The sequence below is a fragment of the Cloeon dipterum genome, chromosome 2, assembly GCF_949628265.1.
Source record: "Cloeon dipterum chromosome 2, ieCloDipt1.1, whole genome shotgun sequence".
In the NCBI taxonomy this organism is placed as follows: domain Eukaryota; kingdom Metazoa; phylum Arthropoda; class Insecta; order Ephemeroptera; family Baetidae; genus Cloeon; species Cloeon dipterum.
In genome coordinates, this window is record NC_088787.1 from 8,621,257 (window position 1) to 8,643,496 (window position 22,240).

General features: G+C 39.2%; 2 protein-coding genes across 3 annotated transcripts; both read left to right on the forward strand.

Moving 5' to 3' along the window:
* The first annotated feature begins 1,780 nt into the window (after nt 1-1,780).
* On the forward strand, nt 1,781-10,556 carry garnet (adaptor-related protein complex 3, delta 1 subunit-like garnet). 2 transcript variants are annotated; one of them, XM_065481249.1, is made up of 24 exons: nt 1,781-2,087; nt 2,149-2,244; nt 2,307-2,435; nt 2,491-2,631; nt 2,688-2,817; nt 4,088-4,227; nt 4,281-4,354; nt 4,928-4,977; nt 5,033-5,131; nt 5,189-5,334; nt 5,393-5,541; nt 5,773-6,003; nt 6,173-6,577; nt 7,066-7,234; nt 7,290-7,533; nt 8,051-8,204; nt 8,264-8,450; nt 8,616-8,750; nt 8,835-8,966; nt 9,160-9,285; nt 9,348-9,491; nt 9,675-9,833; nt 10,128-10,241; nt 10,301-10,556. In XM_065481249.1, the coding sequence occupies exons 1-24, from the start codon at nt 1,992-1,994 to the stop codon at nt 10,388-10,390; spliced, it is 3,540 nt and encodes a 1,179-aa protein (XP_065337321.1). In that variant the 5' UTR covers nt 1,781-1,991; the 3' UTR covers nt 10,391-10,556. The 2 variants fall into 2 exon arrangements, with proteins under 2 accessions (XP_065337321.1, XP_065337319.1); XM_065481247.1 differs by lacking the exon at nt 4,281-4,354 and adding an exon at nt 4,444-4,517.
* Nucleotides 10,557-11,614: 1,058 nt separating this feature from the next.
* Nucleotides 11,615-19,955, forward strand: LOC135937463 (uncharacterized). Its single transcript, XM_065480616.1, has 9 exons — nt 11,615-11,683; nt 12,394-12,599; nt 12,652-12,830; nt 12,899-13,037; nt 13,103-13,337; nt 13,586-13,845; nt 13,976-14,199; nt 14,355-14,430; nt 14,499-19,955. Exons 2-9 carry the CDS (start codon nt 12,467-12,469, stop codon nt 19,829-19,831), a joined length of 6,579 nt encoding a protein of 2,192 aa, XP_065336688.1. The 5' UTR covers nt 11,615-11,683; nt 12,394-12,466; the 3' UTR covers nt 19,832-19,955.
* The last annotated feature ends 2,285 nt before the right edge of the window (nt 19,956-22,240 follow it).

Genomic DNA, 22,240 nt, shown 5'->3' on the forward strand with positions numbered 1-22,240 from the left:
AAATGCTCTGATAAACCCAGTACGAGGTAATTTATTCTCTCGTCGGGCCGGGTTTGTTAGGTGGGGTTGGGTTTCGTCAAACCGGTGAGGGTGTTTTAAAAACCAAATTATGCTTCAACCTGAAAAGAACTTAAACCTTATTCTCATACGCTCTCAGAACAGCAATTCCAATGCATTTTACATATCATTTTTCAATCAGAGAGCGCAGAGGGCTGAGTGGGTACCATATGGGGATAAACCAGGGTTGCAAAAAAATAATAATTCTTTTCTCAGGTAAAAAGCGTTTTTCTTATTTTTTTTATTTTAACTACAGTTTCTTGTGCAGCAACGTTTGCACCTTAGTTTTCAATAATTTTCTAATTATTAGCTCTTGTCTCGACTTAAAAAATTGTGAAATATTTTTTTTTTTTAAATTGAGGCAGCAAAATGGCAATTTAAAAGCACAAATCAGCACAGTGTAGAGGAAATTTGCAGGCGGAGTGGTCAAAATTTCCTCTACATTGCAGATTATTTTTTTTTTGCAAACTAGACTATAAGCCTTCTTTGTTTGTGTGCTCTGCAGAGGGTAGCAATTACAGCTCCAACTTAAAAATTCAAAATGTGAAAATGGTTGTTTTGTTTGTCTAAAGCGCTTGTTTTGAGAGTGGCAAAACGGATTCTTAAAATATCAGTGCCATCCTATTATTTAAACCCATCTAACCAAACTAACTTAACGCCAGCCGAAATTCTTCTATCGAAAAGCATCCTATTTGTAGTCAACGGAATCCCCGAAATTCCAAAATCATGCAAACAAATACCTGTTTTTTTTTGCTGAGGCCAAAACTCGCGTGTATGCAACACGAGCTCTGACGAAGGGGAAATGCCAGCTGAGGGTTGCTTAGATCTTCTGCGTCTGCGCGTGGGTGAAAAGCGCGCCCTGAGTTTCAGGTTGAGCCACGAAGAGGCATTTAAAAAATTCATTGCTCATTTTTTTAAGTTTAAATGGTTTTTGTTACATTCCGAAACACAATAGTTTTAAAATTCGGTTCAAAATCGGCGCGTCGCTCTGAATTACAATAAAATACCGAATCTTTTAATATAACTGCTTTAATTTTTGAATGGGAATATTGTGAAACGACAGTAAAAGTTACTTAGAAGCGCTTAAAACCAAAATAAAAAATATTTGGGGGGGGGGTGGCAAAAAAATTTAAAAAATTGATTAGATAATATTGCACTTCAGATGAAACAGCTGATGTGAAATTTTGGTTTTAATTAATTTTCTGAATTTTAATTATTTCGATTGTTTCAAAAAAAGTTCAACACGTATACTATCCAAATTTGTAACACAAAAAATTACTTTTTTCGCCGCCAAGTTACAGTTTTTGCTACCCCTACTCTTGTATGAGATTCTAATCAGAAAATGGCGAGATGTGTAACCCTGCAGAAACTGTAACTTTATCATATAGCGCGTTCCTATAAATATAATATTTTCATTATTTATTTAGCTCAAAATCAAATGTTATAAAGGTTATAAGCTTTACAAACAGCAGTCCAGTGTAATCCGGTGTAATCTAACGGCGCATGAATTTGGCGCTAGGATTTAAACAGCAGGTCTCACCATACTGGAATTCTGACAATCGCACTACTTCTAACTAGATATCTTAACACTCAAGGCGCTACAATCGCGGTAGCATTCTGGACGATTTGCCCTTAACAGCGCTGGCTGTGGGTGCGGCTAAAAGCAAAACTACTCCCACAGGCTGAAAGTGCCTTTAGCAGTAAGCGCCGTAGCGACCGGGTAGCGACCAACGGCGGCCATTTGTAAAGACTGCGTGTCATTCCTCCCTGATCAGTGATCATATGATCGCAAGGTGCCGTGGGTTATTTGACGTTTGGCGTCAAGTGTAATTATTGTCAGCGGGCATTTGTGCCGATTTACGAGCCGAGAGCGGCCGGCCCGAGTCATGTGAAAAAAGGAAACAGCAGCGTCGCGTCCGATTAATTTCGAAAAAATGGCCCTGCGCAAAGTGAAGGGAAATCTGGAGCGAATGTTCGACAAGAATCTCACCGACTTGGTCAGGGGAATCAGAAACAACAAGGACAACGAGGTTTGCTGCTTCGAAAAGTTCGCAACCAAGCCGAGGATTTTAATCGAATTATAAATTTCAGACCAAGTTCATAGCACAATGCATCGAGGAAATCAAACTAGAGCTGAGACAAGAAAACATATCTGTGAAGGCGAATGCGGTCGCCAAACTGACCTACGTAAGCGATAAAAATCGACAAACAAAGCGGTGGGTGAACGGAACGATCTATCACCATTTCAGCTTCAAATGATGGGCTACGATGTCAGCTGGGCCTGTTTCAACGTCATCGAAGTGATGAGCTCGACCAAGTTCACTTACAAAAGAATCGGTTACCTCGCAGCCTCGCAGACCTTTCACCCTGACACCGAGGTTGCTTCCCTGCACCCTACCCTGATAAATAAAATCTTCAATTGTGTGAATTTAGGTCTTGATGCTGACGACCAACATGGTGAGAAAAGACTTGAACAGCCAAAGCCAGTACGAGGCTGGGCTGGCCCTGTCAGGACTTTCCTGCTTCATCAGCCCTGATCTTGCTCGAGACCTTGCCAATGACATCATGACCCTGGTATAAACATCGGAATTTGTCAGTTTAAATTAAAAATTAAATGAATGAATTGTTAGCTGTCCTCGACGAGGCCGTATCTGCGCAAAAAGGCTGTTCTCATGATGTACAAAGTTTTCTTGCGGTTTCCGGAAGCGCTCCGACCAGCCTTCCCCAGGCTCAAGGAGAAGCTGGAAGACCCTGATTCAGGTAAGAGAAATTTATATTGGCTCAAAGCTGCTAGTTTTTAGCGAATTTAATTCCATGCCACTATGATTTTTAATTCAGTGGTGCATTCTTGACCAAGAGAGTGCTTGGGATAATTAGTAAGAAAATATTCGTTTGAAGGAAATTCTGGCCAGCCAGAAGCTATTTAGGCCTGAGCATTATTTCTCATAAAAAGAATGTCGAACCATTTTTAAAAATTATCTGAGATTAAATCTAAACATTGCCATCAACACTCTAGGAACCAATTGTGGTATTGCTTTCATCCGAAACTAAACAAAAATCATTAAAATATCTCAAAATTCACTATTATTTTTTTCTATTTCATGTTTTAGAAATGCGAGAATTTAAAATATTAATATAAACCCTTCGATCGATATTTAAAAAATATTAATGCTCTTTTAAATAATTTTAGGGCAACAGTGATTGGTTTCTTTCAATTTTCATCAATTATTGTTCCTAATTTGTATCTCCAGCTACTGTATATCTTTTGATTTTTTTGTCTTAAACACCACTTTTAGTATAATTTGTGTTTTGTCTCAAAATGGGTCTTGTAATTTAAAGTGTCTTTGTACACTTTACTGTAATAATTGATATTAATGCTTTGAAATGACAAAATTTATTTATATTTTTATGTAAATTAATTTACTCTTCTCTTTATTTGTTTGGTGGCAGTCAGATTTAAAAATTGACCTTTACCTATTTTCCAAAACTCTCGATTTATTGCGCAAATTATTTTCAAATTTCCATGAATTCTGCGTTTGTCTGGAAAGTCATTTTAAAGAGGATTATAATTATGCTGCAAATACCAGAAAAATCCTGTTTTGTCCAAATTACATAGTCATTAGTGTAACAAACATGTTCAAGCGCTAGGTTATCTGGGCAGAGGTTTTTATTTATTTAATTTTCAAATGCTTGCCTAGTTTCAGTTCTTTTCAAACAGATTTCCTCAACTCTACATTTTATTTTATTCCCTGTCACAAAAGGCAAGGCCAACACCTTTGGGTAGATGTTGACAAGATGTATAAAATACTATCCAAAAATCATAAATGCGTTGTCCAGTTCCAAAGTTAATTTATAAAAAAAATTATCACCTCAATCCTGTCTAGATAAATGCAAATTTTATTTATTCAACACTATAAAATAGAGCAAACAGCTCTTAAAATTAAACATGTTGATGGTTGTGTCTGCGTCACTTGCCAATCAATAAAAAAATTAAATTTAATACACCATTTAATAAAAATTCAATTCACAGGAGTTCAGTCGGCTGCTGTGAACGTCGTGTGCGAGCTTGCCAGAAAGAATCCAAAGAATTACCTTAGTCTGGCGCCGGTTTTCTTCAAGCTGATGACCACGTCGACCAACAACTGGATGCTGATCAAAATCATCAAGCTGGTGAGTGTGCAGGTCGAGGGCCCGCCTCTCTTGTAATCTCTGTGGCAATTCAGTTTGGAGTTTTCACTCACGTGGAGCCGCGAGTCGGGCAAAAACTGACTCGGCCCTTGTTGGACCTGATAAGCAGGTGCCCAGAATATTATTTCCTCCCACTTTCACTGTGCGCTTCTCACAACATGATAGTTTACATAAATCGGCATTGTTTGCAAATTGCAGTTTGGCGCCCTAACGCCGCTAGAGCCGCGGCTTGGAAAAAAGCTTATTGAGCCCCTGACCAACCTGATCCACAGGTAAACCTACCTTGCTTTTACCATTTTTTCGTCTCACTAGGCTTGTCACAACACGAATTATCGCTCGCATGTTGATCACGGAATTTGATTTCCTCATTGTCAGTCTAAATTTAATAATTTTTAAAAGCACAAAAAATGAGAAAATACTTTCAGAGGTAGTTTTCTGAAATATAAGTTTTTAAATGGCTCAGGTCTTTTCGTAAATTTGATTAAAGCTTAATTTGAAAATTAAGTTTTGTTTCATTTGAAATCACAAAAATGTCTTATTTTTCCCTTATATGTCGTTTTTTAATATGTTCCTAAATCGTGACAAAAATTACAAACGGTTTTTTCGTTATTTTCTTGCTTGAACGGAAATCAAATTCCAAATTATTTCGTCAAGTATCTTAACTTAAAATCATTTATTGCAGCACATCAGCCATGTCCCTCCTGTATGAGTGCATTAACACGGTGATAGCAGGTACGAATTTCCCGCAAACCTAGCCGAAATGTTGCTAATTTTGGCGTGTGTGCAGTTCTTATCTCAATATCGAGCGGCATGCCGAACCACAGCACTTCCATCCAGCTCTGCGTGCAGAAACTCCGCATTTTGATCGAGGATTCAGACCAAAATCGTGAGTTCATTTGGATTCTTGACATTTATTTATTTATTTAATGTTCCGTGTAAATAGTGAAATACCTCGGATTGCTGGCCATGTCGAAAATCCTGAAGACGCATCCCAAGTCCGTTCAGTCCCACAAAGACCTGATTCTGCAGTGCCTTGATGACAAAGACGAGTCCATAAGGCTGAGAGCGTTAGATTTACTTTATGGAATGGTGAGTTGTGTCTTGAAAATTTGATTTAATAATGCTTGAAATTTTTTTCAATTATTAGGTGTCCAAGAAAAACCTGATGGAAATCGTGAAGAAGCTGATGATCCACATGGACAAGGCGGAAGGAACCAGCTACAGAGATGAGCTTCTGTCCAAAATCATCGAAATCTGCTCACAAAACAATTACCAGCACATTACCAACTTTGAATGGCAAGTTTATTTAAATTATTTCAGATTTAAACATCATGATGAGTATAATTTGAAAGTTCCAATAATTGTAATATTTAAATTTTTTTGAGTAGCTAAATGAATTAAAAATGAGCTTTATCTTTGTAAAGACTCTTAAAAATACAATAATTTTTAAGCGGAGAAACCTAAATTATAATTTTGTTTTCTTCCTTCAAATTCATTGTTTATTCACTCTAAAATGTTATTTTACAGGTATGTCAGTGTTTTGGTCGAGCTGACACGCATGGAGGGCACAAAACACGGCCCACTGGTGGCCAACCAGCTTCTGGACGTGGCCATCAGGGTGGCAGCCATCCGCGCCTTCGTGGTCGCACAGATGGCACTGCTCCTGGACAACTCGCACTTCATCACTGGCTTTTCGCAGAGGGCAAGCATGTGCGAGGTCCTCTTTGCTGCAGCCTGGATCTGCGGAGAGTTTTCCGAGTAATTTGACTTTTTAAATTATTTCCTCTAAAGGGAGTTGAATATATCTGTTGCCAATGCTAAGAAATACAATTTTTTCCAAATTGAAAAATAATTTAAATAATATAAAATTAGAAAATAGACCCCATTGAAATTTTACTCAAATTATATGCCGTATCTTCAATTTCAGGTTTCTGACGGACCCAAAAGCCACTCTCGAAGCCCTACTACGCGCCAGAGTGTCCTCCCTGCCAGGTCACATCCAGGCGGTGTACGTGCAGAACATCATGAAGCTCTACGGACGCATCCTGACCTCCTCCGGATCGGACGCAAGCGTGGACGAGGACATGGTGGCCAAGGCGACCGTGGAGGAAGTTTCGGAGATGGTGGCCGCGCGCCTGCCATCCTTTGTCGAGAGCAGCGAGCTGGAGGTGCAGGAGAGGGCCTCGTGCGCCCTCCAGCTGGTCAAGTTTGTGCAAAAGCAGCTGACCAAGGGACAGGCGGCTGGCCTTGGCGCCGAAATAGTCTCACTCTTTGATGGGGAGCTCAATCCTGTCGCCCCCAAGGCGCAGAAGAAGGTCCAGGTGCCTGAAGGGTGAGTAGATACTGATTTGTGGTCAAATTATTGGTCTAATTAGAAAGTAAAAGTAATTTTAAATTTTATTACCTCTCAATTTTGTCAAAATTGAATAAAAATATATTTTAATTTTTATCAGACCGATAAATCCACCCGAATATTTCCCAAGCCATGTAGTTTTTAGCTGTTTAATCCACACTACAGTTATTTTAATTATTTTTAACTTGCCTTTAAGGTTTTTATCGACTAAAAAGGAATTTAAAATGCGCAGAAAATTCATCTTTGTGGCAATAATTCTCCTGTTTCTTCCCGTAACCCTTTTCCTTTGAATATTTAAGATTTTGAAGGTCCATGATTTTTTTAAATCTTGCCTCGTAAAATCAAAGTGGGACTAATAAATTTTTGCATCCTCATTATTATTTTTTAAGCCATTTATTTCACTATTTGTAGAAATTTCTTTCAATCATATTTTAATTAAAATTCATGCTAAATATTCCCCTTTGTAGGCTGGACCTGGACGAATGGATTAACGAGCCGCCACCTTCAGAAAGTTCTGATTCAGAGCCAGAAGTGCAGCGGCCCAGCCTCTTCGCCACAGGAAACGCCGAAAACGCGTATGTGGAATCATACCAATCAAGTAAACCTGCCGAGCTGACTCAGGAGGAGGTGCAAAGAGTAAGGAAATCATTTTTGCTGACAAACTCTTCATCTCAACTTTAAATTTTCGCAGAATCGAGAGGCGAGGCAGCAGGAGCAAGCTTGCAACCCGAATTACCTCAAGGGTGGCGGCAAGCTGGAGAGCAAGTCAGGCATGTTCGATATTGCCGAGGTGCCGGTGGCGCAACTTGACCTGCCGGTTGCCCTCAAGATTCCAGGCCTGGCCTCCTCAGACCACTATCTTCAGAAGCAGAAACAAACGAGCTCCAAGAAAAAGGTCAGCACGAAGAAGAAGAAAAAGTCAAAGAAGCACAAGGGTGAGTCAAATTCTTTTGCTTTCTAAGAGGGCTCAATAATTTTTAAATGTTGAAAATGCTTTCTGAAGGTTCTGAAATATTTAAGCACTCCATTTTCTAAGTTGAGAGCTCATAGAATTAGTCAAAGCATATTTTGTTTGGTCAGCAACAATTTTTACGGAGGCTGAAAGAGATTTCCCAGAGAATTTGGGCTTTAAATAGTTTTTCAAAACATTCTTTCGTTTTTAAAATTTTAATTTCAACATAGTTTAAACAATTCTTTAAATTGAATTCATTTAATTTAAAAAAATCTAATTTGCTTGTTCTGCCATTTTTTTATAATTGAACGACAATTATTGCAGCTACCAAGGCATATGAAAATATGGCTAGGGGTTTTTTTTAAATCACTTTAACTTCTAATTGAGTTAGAATTAAACAGAAAATAATTTTTGTGCAAGGAAAAATGCTACAATAATTATTGTTAATACATCATTTTTATCCTAATTTTTCTAATTAATCTTTTATTTTTGAAATTCAGAGTCAAGCGACGAGGAGGAGTTAGCCGCGCCGCTGCACGTAGTAAATACAGACGTGGGTGAAATGCCAGAAGGCGCAACCCTGTCCGATGGCATGGACGACGACAACAACGACCTGAATGATCCCCACAGAGCTCTGGACGTTAATTTGGACGAGTGAGTAACTTTTTCAGCCTCTGAAGCGAGGTTTAAATCGCCAGTATCTACTGTTTTAGACCTTTGAGGGCGGAGGAAACGCTCCCGGTTCGAAGTCACAGGGAAGCGGTCAAATTTGAGGTGACTGGGGAGAAGAAGGCGAAGAAAAAGAGCAGCAAAAAGGAGGAGAAGGTCAAAAAGAGCAAAAAGCAGCCAATTGTGATGGACTTGCTGCAGAACGGGGAGCACACCAATGCACCCACGGAGGTGAGATCCTTGGCATTTAATCAACTCATGACTTACTTAAAATGGATGGCTTTTAAAAATTATTGACATGAATAAGAAGTCAAGAGTTTTGTTTCACCGTTGATTACCAAAACCATCATTTTTGGAGTATCCCACAAACTAAATCATCTTGATTTTTTTTCACAGGAGCCAAGCAACGACTTCTGGCTAGATCACGCAGAGTACGAGGCGATGCCTGACACCTCTCAGTCCAAGTTGCAAGTCGAAGATAATGAAAAGCCGAAAAAGAAGAGCAGCAGTAAAACAAAGGAGAAGTCCAAGGTTTGATTTAGTCTCTTTTGTGCTTTAATTAGTTTTTAAATTTCTCAGAGATGGATGGAAATTAATATTTTTTTTAATTTTCAGGAGAAAAAGAAAAAGAAGGAGAAAAAGGTGATAAACGAAGACTCTCTTGTTTCCTCCCTTGGAGAGGAAGCGCCAACATTTGTTCCCAATCTGAAGCAAACAATGAGCAACAAGGACAAAACCGTCTTAATCGTGAGTTAATTAACATTTTATTATAGGGTTTACATCCCTTATTGTTTTTAAAAGGGAGAAAGCCCTTAAAATATAACATTTTATAGAATTTTTGCCTTTTTTTGCATCTGAATACAAAAAAATTTGGAAGTGTAATTACATCAGAATAAACACTGGTTTTGCTGATTAAAAATAAAAATCCTGTATTTTCCAGTGCACTCGGCCAATTTTGACTGGCAGCCAGCTGCTGATCAGCGTCGAGGTGAACAACACGACCGCCTCGCCGCTGCGCAGCGCCGAAATCAGCTTCTCCAAGAACGTCGAGCTTGAGCTCATTCCTGTAAGTTTGAACCGTCTGTCTGGCCTTACTCCTGTCTAAAACATTTTTATTTCTGTTGGCAGGACGGGCTTACCACCACAGAATTTGGCTCCTACCGCTTCCCACAACAGTTCCCTCCAGGCTGTTTCACATTCCCCTTGCTGTTCAACGTGGCGAATGTTAACCGTGCCTACAGTGTAAAAGCTACACTCATTTTTAATTTAGAGGTGAGTAACAACAAATTCATACCTAAAGAGAGCAGATGCCCCATTTTTAAAATACTGATTTTTAGAGAAAATGTTGCCTTAAATTTAATTAATTACAGGGCGGAGATTACTTTGTATTTAAGTTGGTCTTATAAATATTTGAATTATTTTATACCAATTAATTTGATTTTGATTTTGTTGCAGTCCTACCAGGACAAAATAGATCTTGCTGTCGCCGTGCCAGCCACCTTATTCCTCAAGCCAGCGCCAATTTCCGGCTCGGACTTTGCGGAAAAACTAGCTAACGGCGAAATGCAGCACCTCTCATCTAGGAAATTTGAATCTAGCAAATCTTTCCAGCAGGTCAGTGTCAAAAAACTCGAAAAATAGCCTTTATAATTTTTAAAAAATAAAAGGTGTCATAAACAATAGTAGAGACAATTTGGAAATAAATTAGGTAACCAGAAATTTAGGAAATTGATAAATTAATTAAATCACCCAATTTTAATATACATTTGTTTACTATCTTCAGTTATGTTGGCCCGAAATTCCCTTGTGCATTATTTTTAAAATCAACCAAAGTAATTGTATCAAGCTTTTAGCTCTATAATTATCCTTAACTTTAAAAAAAATCCTTAATAATTCCAATCTGGACAGGCTCTGAGCTACTGCCTGGCGTACTTCTATCTGGTGGAGCAAGTGGGCGACACCGCGTCCCTGGCCGCGCAGAACCCGCAGGGCAGGAACGTGTTTTTGCTCATCAAGTCGCAGGTTTGCTCCTCCATTAATCACCAGTTCGGCAAAATTCTTAATTTATTCTGCTCTTGCAGGGCACAAGCCTGAGCCTCGATGGCAAGAGCGACAACCAGGAACTGATCGAAAACGTCGTCCAGTCGCTGCAGACGGTGCTGGCCGTCTGACTCGGAGTGTCTCGGAACGGACGCGTCACATTCCACCCCTGCGGTTGAACAAAACCTCTCGGATCAAAATTGGAACTATGCATTTTGCCTGTTATGAAATGAAATTCCCCGGTGAAATATTATGTGTTGTTGATTGTAATAAATTGATGCAGTGCAATATTATAAATGCAGATCGTTTTATTCCTTTTGTCCACGTTTATCACTACAAAATGCAATTTTTTAGTTTCTCGCTCACATACATTTTTTTTACAGAGAAAGAATTGAAATTTAATAATTAACTTTCCTTAAAGAAATATTGAGGCATTACCATGAGAGATAACGACCCAAAAAACATAGACACAACATGAATTTCCGCTGTGATTTGCACTGTACACCAGTAAAAAGAAGGACAAAAAATTAAAAGTTAGAGTCAATTCACTCTTTAGATTTCATCTCCTCCAGGATTCCTATCTTATCTCTCGTGCTTAGCTCTTGCATATATCAGTAATTATTACGGTTGTACATGTAACTTATAAAACTATTAATATTTTTTCCATTTTGAGTTTGATATTTTTACGAAATAAAATTTCTCCCATTTTCGGCACTGATTTCCTTTCGGTGTTGCGTGTTGTTCCTCAGATGTGGACCAAGGTGGACCCTAGGACAACGGCCTCATCATTGGAAAGGCGAAACGCAGCTGAAGTGACACCAGGTGTGTAAATTCTTGATGCAATTTTATCGGAGTCGGAGCAGAGGCTAAGAATTTTTGGTCTTATTTAAATATATAGTTTTAGTATATTAATATTTAATTGTTTTAACAAACAGAGCAGGCGCTTTGCTAATGTCCATCAAAATAGCACTAAAAACGTGACCAGCTAGTCAAGTAAAAGTGTAATTACGCGAGATTATTTCTTTTGATACAGTGCGGTCGGATGCGTAAAATAATTTTATTTGTGTCGTGAGTTGAGACTACGTGATTGATTGAAGTATTCCGTCCCAAACCAAAACACACTATAATCTCACAGTTATAATGTAAAGATAAGAAGAGCAAATTCGCCAATATTTTCGATACGCCTAATCTCAAGTCAGTCGAAAGACAAAATTTACTGCCAATGGTTGAGTAACACACACCGCAACGCAGGATGGCTGCAAATTCGAGCATCGAAGAAATAGCGGAAAAAGGTCTAAATTGATTATTTTTAAAAATAGCAGTTGCTTAATATTAAAAATAGGATACAATGAAGGCCGCAGTGAGTTGCCTGCTCGGCTGGGCTTTTTTGAGGCTGGCGAGGGAAGGAAGCAAAACGCAGACAAGTAAGCTAATGTGGTTATCTCCTGTTATCTGAAACTGATAGTCATAATGATTTTTTTATTTGCCAAAAACAGAACAAAGTCAGGGAACAATTCTAACTATGTACTGGGGGAACGATATTTAGAAATGGTTCACCGCTAAGGTAAAACAATCAGGGCTGTGAATTTTAGATGATTTTTTTCAGGAAAATAGTCGACTAAATTTAGACGGTTTTTAGTATAAATTTAGACAGTTTAGTTGATTTTTTTTCAATTTAGACGTTTTTTGACGATTTTGTTTATTTCTTTTTTTACTGTAAATAACTATATTATCATGTTAAAAATTCGATAAAAAATGACAGTTTCTATTATTTATTGCCTTTTTACACGGCGAGAAAAACGAATTTCGGAATGGAACTTTCTGCTCAGATTTATTCCTAATGTGATATTGTGATAGTGTTATTTTATTTTTGAATATCAGCAAAGAACAGTGAAGAAACAATGATAATATTGAGATAAAAAATTTAATTGGACATTTTTATAGTTCTTTTTTTATAGCAAAATTTAACACATTCTATTTATTAACTCCCCCCTTCCTTAGTCGACCGGCTGCTATATTGCTATACGATTTTAAACTCTAATTATAAATATTTTGTTTTCTTTGAGCAATTTCAAATTTGTTAGAAATAAATTTGATTGTGTTATATGTACAATAATTATGTATTTGTGAACAGCGTGTGCGTTCTTGTGGTGCACTACAAATTTGGAGCAAACAAAGAGTTTTCCCGAGATGGTGATGAGGAGGACATGCGCAATTTGCGAAGCACCTTTCAGGAGAAGCGCAACTGCACCTTTAGGGAGCTACTTTCCCCGAAAAAGACCGAATTGCTTCTTCTTCTTTCGGATGAATACCAGCTTCTCCGTTTTTTCAGCACGCAAGGTAAGGCAGAGGACACAAAAAATGCATATATCATAGGAACTTGTTTTAGCAGAGGTGCCAGCCGTATTTATTCTGTTCATCCTGTCGCATGGCAGCGAAGGAGGGAAAATATTTACAGACCACTATCAGGAAGGCTCTCAGAATTACATACATTTTACCACCACGGAAGTATTAGATTCATTGAGCAAACTCAACAACTTCTCTAGTTGCTTGAAGTTTGTAAATTTTGGCGTAAGTATGCCCTTTAAAGTTTAATTTAATGTGGGTAATGATTCCATTGAAATTCAATAAATACACAGCCCTGTCGAGGAAATTTGGACGACTCTATTCACCAGTACGCAGGCAGCCTCGAAGCTTCGTATGACAATCGCAATTCGTGCAGCGTTACCTTTACGCCGGAAATGCACAACCTCATCATCATGTTTTCGACCGTTGAAAGTAAGAGAGGATAAGCAGAAGTTTTTTAATTAAGAAAAAACATCTACTATTTTCTATGTGTTTAGCCACCACTGCAATCCGAAATAACAGGGGATCGTGGTTAGTGCGAATGACTTGCGAATCGCTCAACGCGCTGAAAGAAGACAAGCAGATTTTGCCTTTTCTTACTGGCATTCAGTTCAAAACGCACATTGAGTCCCGCTCCAGCGTTGACATCAGAGGAGCGCCATGCGGAGGCCAAACTCTCGAGCTCAAAATGTTTTCGCAGGATGCCTTGTTCGTAGTATCAGCCCTTCCAAAGTATGAACAGTATTCCATATAATAATTTACTTTTAGCTAAAATCTGGAATTTACATATTAGGAAATATTCTCATTAATTAGGACATCACAAAACTGTTGGTTCCTTTAACAATTTATCTGATGCGGTTCACTTGCCGCAAAACAGTTTATAAAATTTAAAAAAAAAATATGTAATTCATAATTGCTTCTCCAACCGCAAATTATACGAGCAATGGTTAAATTATTTAATATACGTATTTCTTTTAAAGGGAATCACAAGTCAGAATAGAATCAAGCTGCGACGCCAACGGTAGGCGATATGAAAATTCTCGCCCATCGCGACCAGAACACTTCTATACTTGGCAGTCGGACCGCGAGGTTAACGTCAGAGGTCGCAGAGCGGTCATTTTCCTTCAAGAATGGAGTGATCTGGTTGAAAACATAACTGAAGCACTCTCTAAAAATCTTTCATTTGATACCAGTCATCGATGGCTCACCAACTCGAACCTGCGAGCGTTTCTTCAAGAAGGTAGCACATTAATCTATACAGTTTCATGAAATTTGACGAAAATTTTGATATATGGAGAGAAAAATTTAGAAAATAATTATTTAAAGAAAATTTATATTTGCATAAAAGTCTACTATACGTTTGTTTCCAGATTTTGAAGGGGGAGTTGGATGTCTGTTGACCTGCGTGTTTGGCAAGGTAGTAACGGAGCACGAACGGAGCAATGAAGTGTGCGTGTGCGTGGAGGGTAAAATTATGCCTGTCGGGGACATCATGCACAATTTCATTGGGCCCAAAAATGCAACTTGGATTGGCAAACCAAAGATTTTCTTCATTATTGATCAGCAAACTGAAGAAAAGAGGGACAATTTGCAGGTCAGCGAACAAAAATTTATATTTGATAAGGCAAAAAAATGCATTAAATTTAATAATTTTACGTATTTCTAAGATGCAAAAATGTATTGCTATTTTTATCCCGTTCTGTTATATTGTTTTATTTTTCACTCGTGATTTTTCTAAATTGGTTTCAGTCTTGCACTCCTCAAGCAGAAACAATTTTGGCAACCAATCACAGTGGGTGGCTCGTTCTCATTTTAAAGAACAATGGTATGTTATTAATTTAAACAAAATACATTGTTTTACCTGATTTTACGAATTTTCCCTTATGGATGCAGACTTGGCACGTCACCTTATCGACATCCTCAACGACAAGCAGCTGACCAAGGGAAAAAGTCTGCAAGTGCTGCTGGCGAAATTGCTCATTTGTTCAAAGGGCAACTCCGGAATGTTGCTCAACTCCACTCTACAGTACCTCCTCAATTTTCCAGATTGGCCAAGAGAATTCGTAAAGCCATTTTTCTTTATTGCAAAGGACCAAGGTGTACCATTATGGTCAAGTAGCCCAATAACTTATGCAAATTTACTTGAAATGGCAACTCCCACAACTTGCGAAAATCGCGTGTGGCTTTTCAGCTCTGAGGCCGGGTCCGGGAAAACGACAGTGTTGAAGGAAATCGCGTTTGACCTGGCGAGGTTGCTGCCAGGAGTGAAAATACTGCGAATCTCGCTCTCAAATATGATTTCTTATATCTCAGATCATTATTCCACTTTGAAGCCTGACAAATTAATCGCGAAGGCTACCCACCACTCACCAGAAGAAATTAGGGCAGTGCTAAATGAGAGGAATAAAGCGATCGTGCTTCTCGATGGATTCGACGAGGTTCCAGACGAAAGAGAAAACGTTTTGCTCGTAGCAAAATATCTAATAAAGAAAAACGTTCCTCTGTGGATCAGCACGAGACCGCAAGAAGCAAAATACATTCGAGATGAAATTTTGAAAGACGAGGAAAAAACTGCCATTGAAAAACCACGCGAGGGATTCAATTCCGTATTTGATACACGACTAACATCAGCTGAAAATCAAAATTCGCAAGTCAAGCATTTTTCGTTACAAAATAGCCATTTAAACGCCGAAATGAAGAAAAACGTCTCTCTGTGGATCAGCACAAGCCCGCAAGATGAGGAAAAAACTGCCTCTGAAAAACCACCCGAGGGATTCAATTCCGCGTTTGAAAAACGACAATCAGCTGAAAAACAAAAAAACAAAGTCAAGCTTGTTTGGTTAAAAAATTGCCCTTTAAACGCAGAAATGCAAGTCGAGTTGCTGCAGATGGTGACAAAGAAGAGTTTGGTCGAGTGCCAGCAGTTTGTGAAAGAATTTGAGGACAAGACAATACTTGAGAACCCGTTCCACCTTACCCTGGTCGCTCAGTGTGGGAGCACTCGAAACTTATATAAAATTTATGAACAAGTTGTGGAGCAGAAGGTGGAAAAATGTTTAGTAGAAAAAGAAGGGTTGGACACAACAAAACCAACATATATATCCCGCAAGAACAAAGCTTTGAGCTTCCTCAAATCAACTGCTTCCCACTTAATAACCAGACGAATAAACGATGCGGAATCAATGAGATCAGAAGCTCAGGGAATAAAAAACCTCGAAAAATTGAACGATTTCGGCATTGCGACAGTCGAGTCCGGCCAGGTCACGTTTGTACATCAAACCTTCATCGAATTTCTCGCCGCGCAGCAGTATTTAGATAAAATCCCTGAGCTCGATAAAAACAAAAATATGGAGTTCTTAGAAGAAATGTGGAAGCATCCACAGTGCATGAAGTTCATTGACCTATATTTTTCGACTGACCAAGAAGAAAAAAAATTTAGAGCGTTTGCTGATGATTCCTGGAAATTTTTCAAACAAAGGCCTGCTCGTTTTTTGCTTCATGTGTGCAAGGAAAACCTAAAGCACATCTTCAGTAAGTTGAAACCACAAATTTCGTTTTGCAAAAATGATGAAAAGCCGATTTGTACAACGTTTGGTGGTGAACTCATCTGCAGTGCAGTGCAGCATGAAAACATGTCACTGGAATTGCTAGACATGGGAGCAATAGGAGACGAGCATCAACTCGCCAATATTTTGCCCAAACTATTAAAAGCTATTGCTCTTTCCAACTCAACTGGCTTTTTCAAGAAGATGAAAGAAAAGTTCCCGAAACTATCTGAAATGATTCGCATGCGGAGCCATAAAATCGACGCCGCAATGGCAGCTGTTGAAAAGGGCCACTACGAAATACTCGAGCAGCTTCTTTCCAATGGCTTGGATGTGAACTTTTCATTGAACCAAGGACAATTGGCTTCTTTTGTAGCATGCAAACGAGGCGATATCGAATGCATGAAAGTGCTGCATAAACATGGAGCCAAACTCGTGATAGAAGACCCTCTATCCGGTGCAGTACTAGATCATGCTCTCTTTGAAGCCATTTTCAACGGCCATCTAGAGCTTATCAAATTCATGGCAAAGGAAATGCTAGATGATGTATCCATTCAAGACAAAGAAGGCAGAAATGCCATTCATATTGCTGTCGACAGTGACCAATCAGATATTATTAAATTTTTGAATCAGGTGGACAACAGACTGGTGAATGGAAGAACAAAAATGGGACTTAGCCCGCTGCATTGCGCAGTTATAGCAGAAAGATGGGAGCTGTGCCATTGGCTTATTAGAGAGGGCCTATTCAATGTTGAAATTTTGGATTCCGAGCTCTTATTTCAAATTGATGACGTAAATTTCAGCGAAGTTTGTCGCGATTTTAAACTTATGCTCTCATTTTCCGACAATGTGAACTACACTGACAATAGAGGACAAAGTGCGCTTCATTGCGCTGCCCGCTACGGATGCCTGGATGTGCTTCAGCAGCTTATTCTCGTTGCCGGAGCCGACTTGGAGGTCACGGACCAAAGAGGATGGAACGCCCTACACTACGCATGCCGGGGCTGGTCAAGTCGTGGTATTTACTCGAATATGCCACTGACTCATAACGTAAATGGTAGCGAGAGGTACTTGATTGCAGCAAAATTTTTGCACGATAATGATATTCACCTAATCAAAAAACGGACAGGAGATGAAAAAACTGCATTGCACCTTGCTGTACTAGAAAATGGAGATTTGGCTATGATTAAATGGCTGGTGGAAGAACTTGGAATCGATGTAAACGCAGAAGATTCAAGTGGTCATTCAGCGATGCAATATGCTATTGAGCAACAAAGTTGGAGTGTTGTTTTTTACTTGATAGAGTTTGGTGCTGCCGTGGACAAAAAATTTATAGCAGATTATTTAGCCCCAACTGATTACAGAAATGTTGCTGTTATCAACGAGCGGGGCGACACAGTTGTGCATTTGGCTACAGTTACCTCTATGGTGTTATTGCAAAAATGTATCGACCTAGGTGCTGACTGCAGAATTGCAAACTGCTTGGGAGAATATCCGATACACACGGCATGTCAATGTAATCACCTAGCTGAGGCTAAATATTTACACAGCTTGCACAGTGACCTTGTCGAGAAGAGCAACCATTTAGGAGCAACGACAATTCATCTTGCCATCGATCACCACGAAGACTTGGAAATGTTGCGTTGGCTTGTGGAACACGCTAAAGTAAACATTAATACTGTGCATTTTGATGGTGACACAGTTGTGGTCGCCGCATTAAAACAAAGAAGATGGAATGCCGTTGACTATCTCCTCACCCAAACTGGAATTGATATTCACCAGAAAAACAGGCTTGGCATGAATGCACTGCTCTACGCTACTTACCACGGCAGATTGGAAACCTTGGATAAACTACTTGGCCTAAAATCCGATCCAGCTGAGAAAAATATACTTGGTTTAAATGCGTTCCACATTGCTTGTGAAAACAACAACCTGCGAGTTGCAAAATTCTTGCTTCCTTACTGTGGGAAATCAACAACAGAAATGACCAATCAAGGGCAGAATGTACTACAATTATCGGTGTCTAATGCAACTTTGGCAAAAGAAATTGATGTATGTGAACTGATCAAATGGCTATTGGAAAATGTTAACGTCGATGTGAATCACGTAGACGAAAATAAGGAAACTGCATTGCTGATCGCCTCTCGCAGAAACATTTGGAGCGCTGTCAACGTTTTGCTGCAGCACGGCGCAGATGTTCACCAAAAAGACGCTAATGAAATGACAGTCTTGCACTACGCAGCATTTTATGGCAACGTTGAAATGATAGAGAAGTTGGTGAGTGAATTTGGAGCAGACCTGAGTGCGAAAAACAACCAGGGACAAAATGCTATGCACTTTGCGTGTTTCAAGTCCGAGTTGGAAGCGGCCAAATTCTTGAATAGAAAAAAAAGGGGTCTCATTTGGGAGGTGACAATAGATCACAACACTGCTCTACATATTGCAGTGCAAGATATTCAACTACTTGACCTGGCGATGGTTCGTTGGCTGGTAGAAGAAGTTTGCCTGGATCCAGAGGCTTTGAATAGTCAAGGCCAATCTGCTTTGCTCATAGCATGTGCGAGTCAAAGGTTGGACATAGTTTCCTATTTGCATCGCATCGGCGCCAAAATTGATGTCGTGGACAAGCAAGGAAAAACTGCTCTACACCACTTTGCAAAATTTGGCCGTCGAAAGAACATTGAAACATTTCTCCGCTTGGGTCTACATTTAAGAGCCAAATGTAACAGTGGATTTAATATATTGCACGAAGCATGCATGAGTCGGAATTACGAATTAATCTTTCAGCTAATCAGATCTCCATTGGCTGCGGAAAAAACAAAGGATGGCAAAACAGTTTTACATCTTGCCGTAGAAGCCTCTCCGCCAATATTGCCCAGTGAACATGCCGGAGTGTCTGATGAGATCAATTTCTGGACGAATCACCAAACTCTGGTGGAAAAAATTCTATCATCCCCAGATGAAAATTTTCCCAGTAAAAATCTGTTGCATGTCAAAGCAATACTGAGGATGCTTGAAAATCAGGACGTAGATGTAAATGCCGAAGATGAAAATGGTGTATCAGCATTGCTCTTAGCTTTTCAAAAAAATGAAATGAGGATAGCATATAGCCTGATAGTAATGAAGTCCGATCAAATAGTTATTGATATCAACGAAAATATGATTGATTTGTGTTTCTTGTTAAATGCTTACATGGGAGATCCAGAAATCCTTCAAATTTGTCTCAATATGAATGCAAACATTAACGCCGTAGACAAACGAGGAAACACCGCTTTACATTATGCAGCAGATAGCAATTTGGATGCATTGAAAGCTCTAATCATGTTTGGAACTGAAGTTTCAACAAAGAACCGGAATGGCTGGAATGCAATGCATGTTGCTTGTACAGGATTGCATCTTGATGCTGCCAAAATGTTGCACATGAAAAATAGCAGTTTGATAAAGGAAAGAACTCATGACGGTGAAACCGTTTTGCACCTCGTTACCAGCAAATCTAGACCTGGCATACGTGCGGAAGATGTGGAAGAGATTCAAAATTGGATTGTAGAGGAGGCGGGAGTTGAACTTGACGCACGTGACAATGAAAACCGAACAGCACTTCAAAAGGCAATCTTACATAATGACTATGAATGCGTGAAAAATTTGCATAAATTGCAGGCTAAGGTGGCTCCAAAACAATAATTGATTATTCAGCGTTTCAGTATTCTTTGTGTATTATTGACTAATTTTTGTTAGTTTTAATAGATTTTGTAGCAAATAGAGTGCATAAATGTTACTATTTACGTTTTTTTTTTTAAAATAAAACATGTTAAAATAAAATGACTGAATTTTAAATTGTCAAATTCTATCTTTTTAAATTTAGGCACATTTTAGCTTACACCACATCCTTGACTAGAATTACAATTCCTGATTAAATTTTGCAATCAATTAAAAAAAACTGTTTTCCTCAAAACTATGCAAAGCATGATGCTCAAACAGTTTTTGATGGTTGAAATTTTTTATTAAATTCTGTTTTCTGCGAGTTTGTTGAAGGATGTCAGGTCCAGCGGTGTGGCGGAGCCCTCCGCCTGGGCACCAGATGCCTACGCAGTCTTTTTCGGGGGCTCCAAATGCTGTACCGCTTTCAAATCAGACGCAAACTCTCGTCACTCAGTCGGCTCTCCCTGGATCAGCATGGCCTCAGCCGCACGTAAATGATGTCAGTAATCACCACTATCAGCAGTGTAGCCAACCTGTGCAAAGTGTAAATAGTCAGCAAACTCAAAATGAGTTAGTGTCAGTCATCCAAAACCTAACTCAAGTTTTTGAATCAAACCTGGCATACATGCGTGAAGAGCTTGCTAGATCCAAAGAGGAAGCCAGACGGCGAGAAGAATTTTTAGAGAGGCAGATTGGCGGTCTTCGGGAAGAGCTGCGACATGTCCAAGAAAGCCTTTCGGACAAGTCATACTCAGCTGATGGCTTTCGGACCCAACCTCCCAACTCCCTCTCCAAGCAGTTCCCTGGCCCTCAACAGGGCTTCCGGCCTAGGAAGGTATGGCCTAAAGTAGAAAAGTCAGCTGAAACGCCAAATGCTAACGAATATCTGGACAAATCTGTGGAGCTTGATCTCGCCCTGAAGAATGGAAAATCCTTAGCAAATCCTCAAGCTAAATGCTCGTTCGTGGAGCACATCGGTAACTTGTGGGAAGCGGAAGAAGAAGTTAAAATCCACGCAGTTGGTGCTGATCTATCGCTCGGAGTTGGTGTCGCAGCCGATGCTGTGAGGTACGCTGGTCGTCCCGAGTGTGAGCCGAACTCCGCTGTCGTCGGTGATGTGATCAAACAAGAAGCCGACAAAGTTGGGACTATTTGGCACTTGGTGACTAAGCAGAAGTCTTCATACAAAATCTACAAAAAGCCTGAGCCCTTTGTCCAAAATGTGAAAAAAGCTTTCAGATGCCTCGCTGAGGAAATCAAGAAGGAGCAGCTGACTGAAGTGGCCATGTCCTTCCTCTGCAGCGGATCGGATCGGATGAACCGTGTCTGGATCATGCAAAGACTTTATGAAGAACTGATGGACGTGCCAGTGACTGTGCATTTCTACAATAAATATCCATCAAAGCGATGGAATGGGTGCACTCAACTTTTTGCGGCCAAGCCTGATTTGAATCTCGTCGACGACAGAGAGGGTGATGATCCTGCTGAGGAAAGTTCCTCGAAGAAAAATCTGCGCCCTAGGAAGACAGCTTTAAATTAAGTAACCCCTTCGCAGCACCAGTCAAGCTAAGTGATCTAAAGCTGCTACTTTGGAATGTTGAGTCTCTCAAGACCATTATTAATTTAGTTGGTGATATATATTTTCGTGCTTTTGATATTATGGTGCTGACAGAAACATTTCTGCTAAATGACATTTCAATCAAGGGGTTTTATAGTAAACATATTTTTGGGGTTAAATATGACAGAGGCAGACCTTTAAGAGGTGTATCAATTTTTTATAACTCTAAACTTGGCAAGCTGGTAAATTATCATAAACTAGAAAATTCTCTGATCTTAAATTTTGATAAATTTTCAATTGTAGGCTGCTACTTTGAACCACACACCTCTTTAAATAATTTATGGGATGAATTAGTTGAGGCTTATGTGTACATTGATAATCCTGATACCACCATTTTTTGTGGAGACTTTAACTGTAGACTTGACACGAGCAACTCGAAAAGTGATTTGATTTCTTATTTCGCTATGGTCAGTAATTTATTTTTAGCAAATCCTACTCCTTATGAGAAGACATATGTCGCTAAAAATGGTTCGAGTGTGGTTGATCTAATATTTTGTTCTAAAAACATTCATCAAATGAAATTAAAAATTACTGACTCTTTCCTTAGGAAACACAGATTGCTCTGCTTTACTTTTTGCATTTCAGATATCTCTCCTTTAAAATTAGCAAATATTAACAATGTGGTAAAAATTGATTTCGATCGAATGCACGAACTTGCTATTTTCCCATATAAGAGTAATTTAAAAGACAATATTAGCTCTTTAGAAGTGGATAAATTTTATGAGAATATCAAACAACTTATTCAAGATTCCAGAACTAATATCAGCTACAAA

Coding starts and splice junctions, on each gene's coding strand:
- garnet (XM_065481249.1), top strand. CDS start 1,992: ATGGCCCTGCGCAAAGTGAAGGGAAATCTGGAGCGAATGTTCGACAAG. Junction 6,578..7,065: donor AAGGTCCAGGTGCCTGAAGG/GTGAGTAGATAC, acceptor TCCCCTTTGTAG/GCTGGACCTGGACGAATGGA. Junction 9,286..9,347: donor TCGAGCTTGAGCTCATTCCT/GTAAGTTTGAAC, acceptor TTCTGTTGGCAG/GACGGGCTTACCACCACAGA.
- LOC135937463 (XM_065480616.1), top strand. CDS start 12,467: ATGCGCAATTTGCGAAGCACCTTTCAGGAGAAGCGCAACTGCACCTTT. Junction 13,846..13,975: donor GCGAGCGTTTCTTCAAGAAG/GTAGCACATTAA, acceptor GTTTGTTTCCAG/ATTTTGAAGGGGGAGTTGGA. Junction 14,431..14,498: donor TCTCATTTTAAAGAACAATG/GTATGTTATTAA, acceptor TTATGGATGCAG/ACTTGGCACGTCACCTTATC.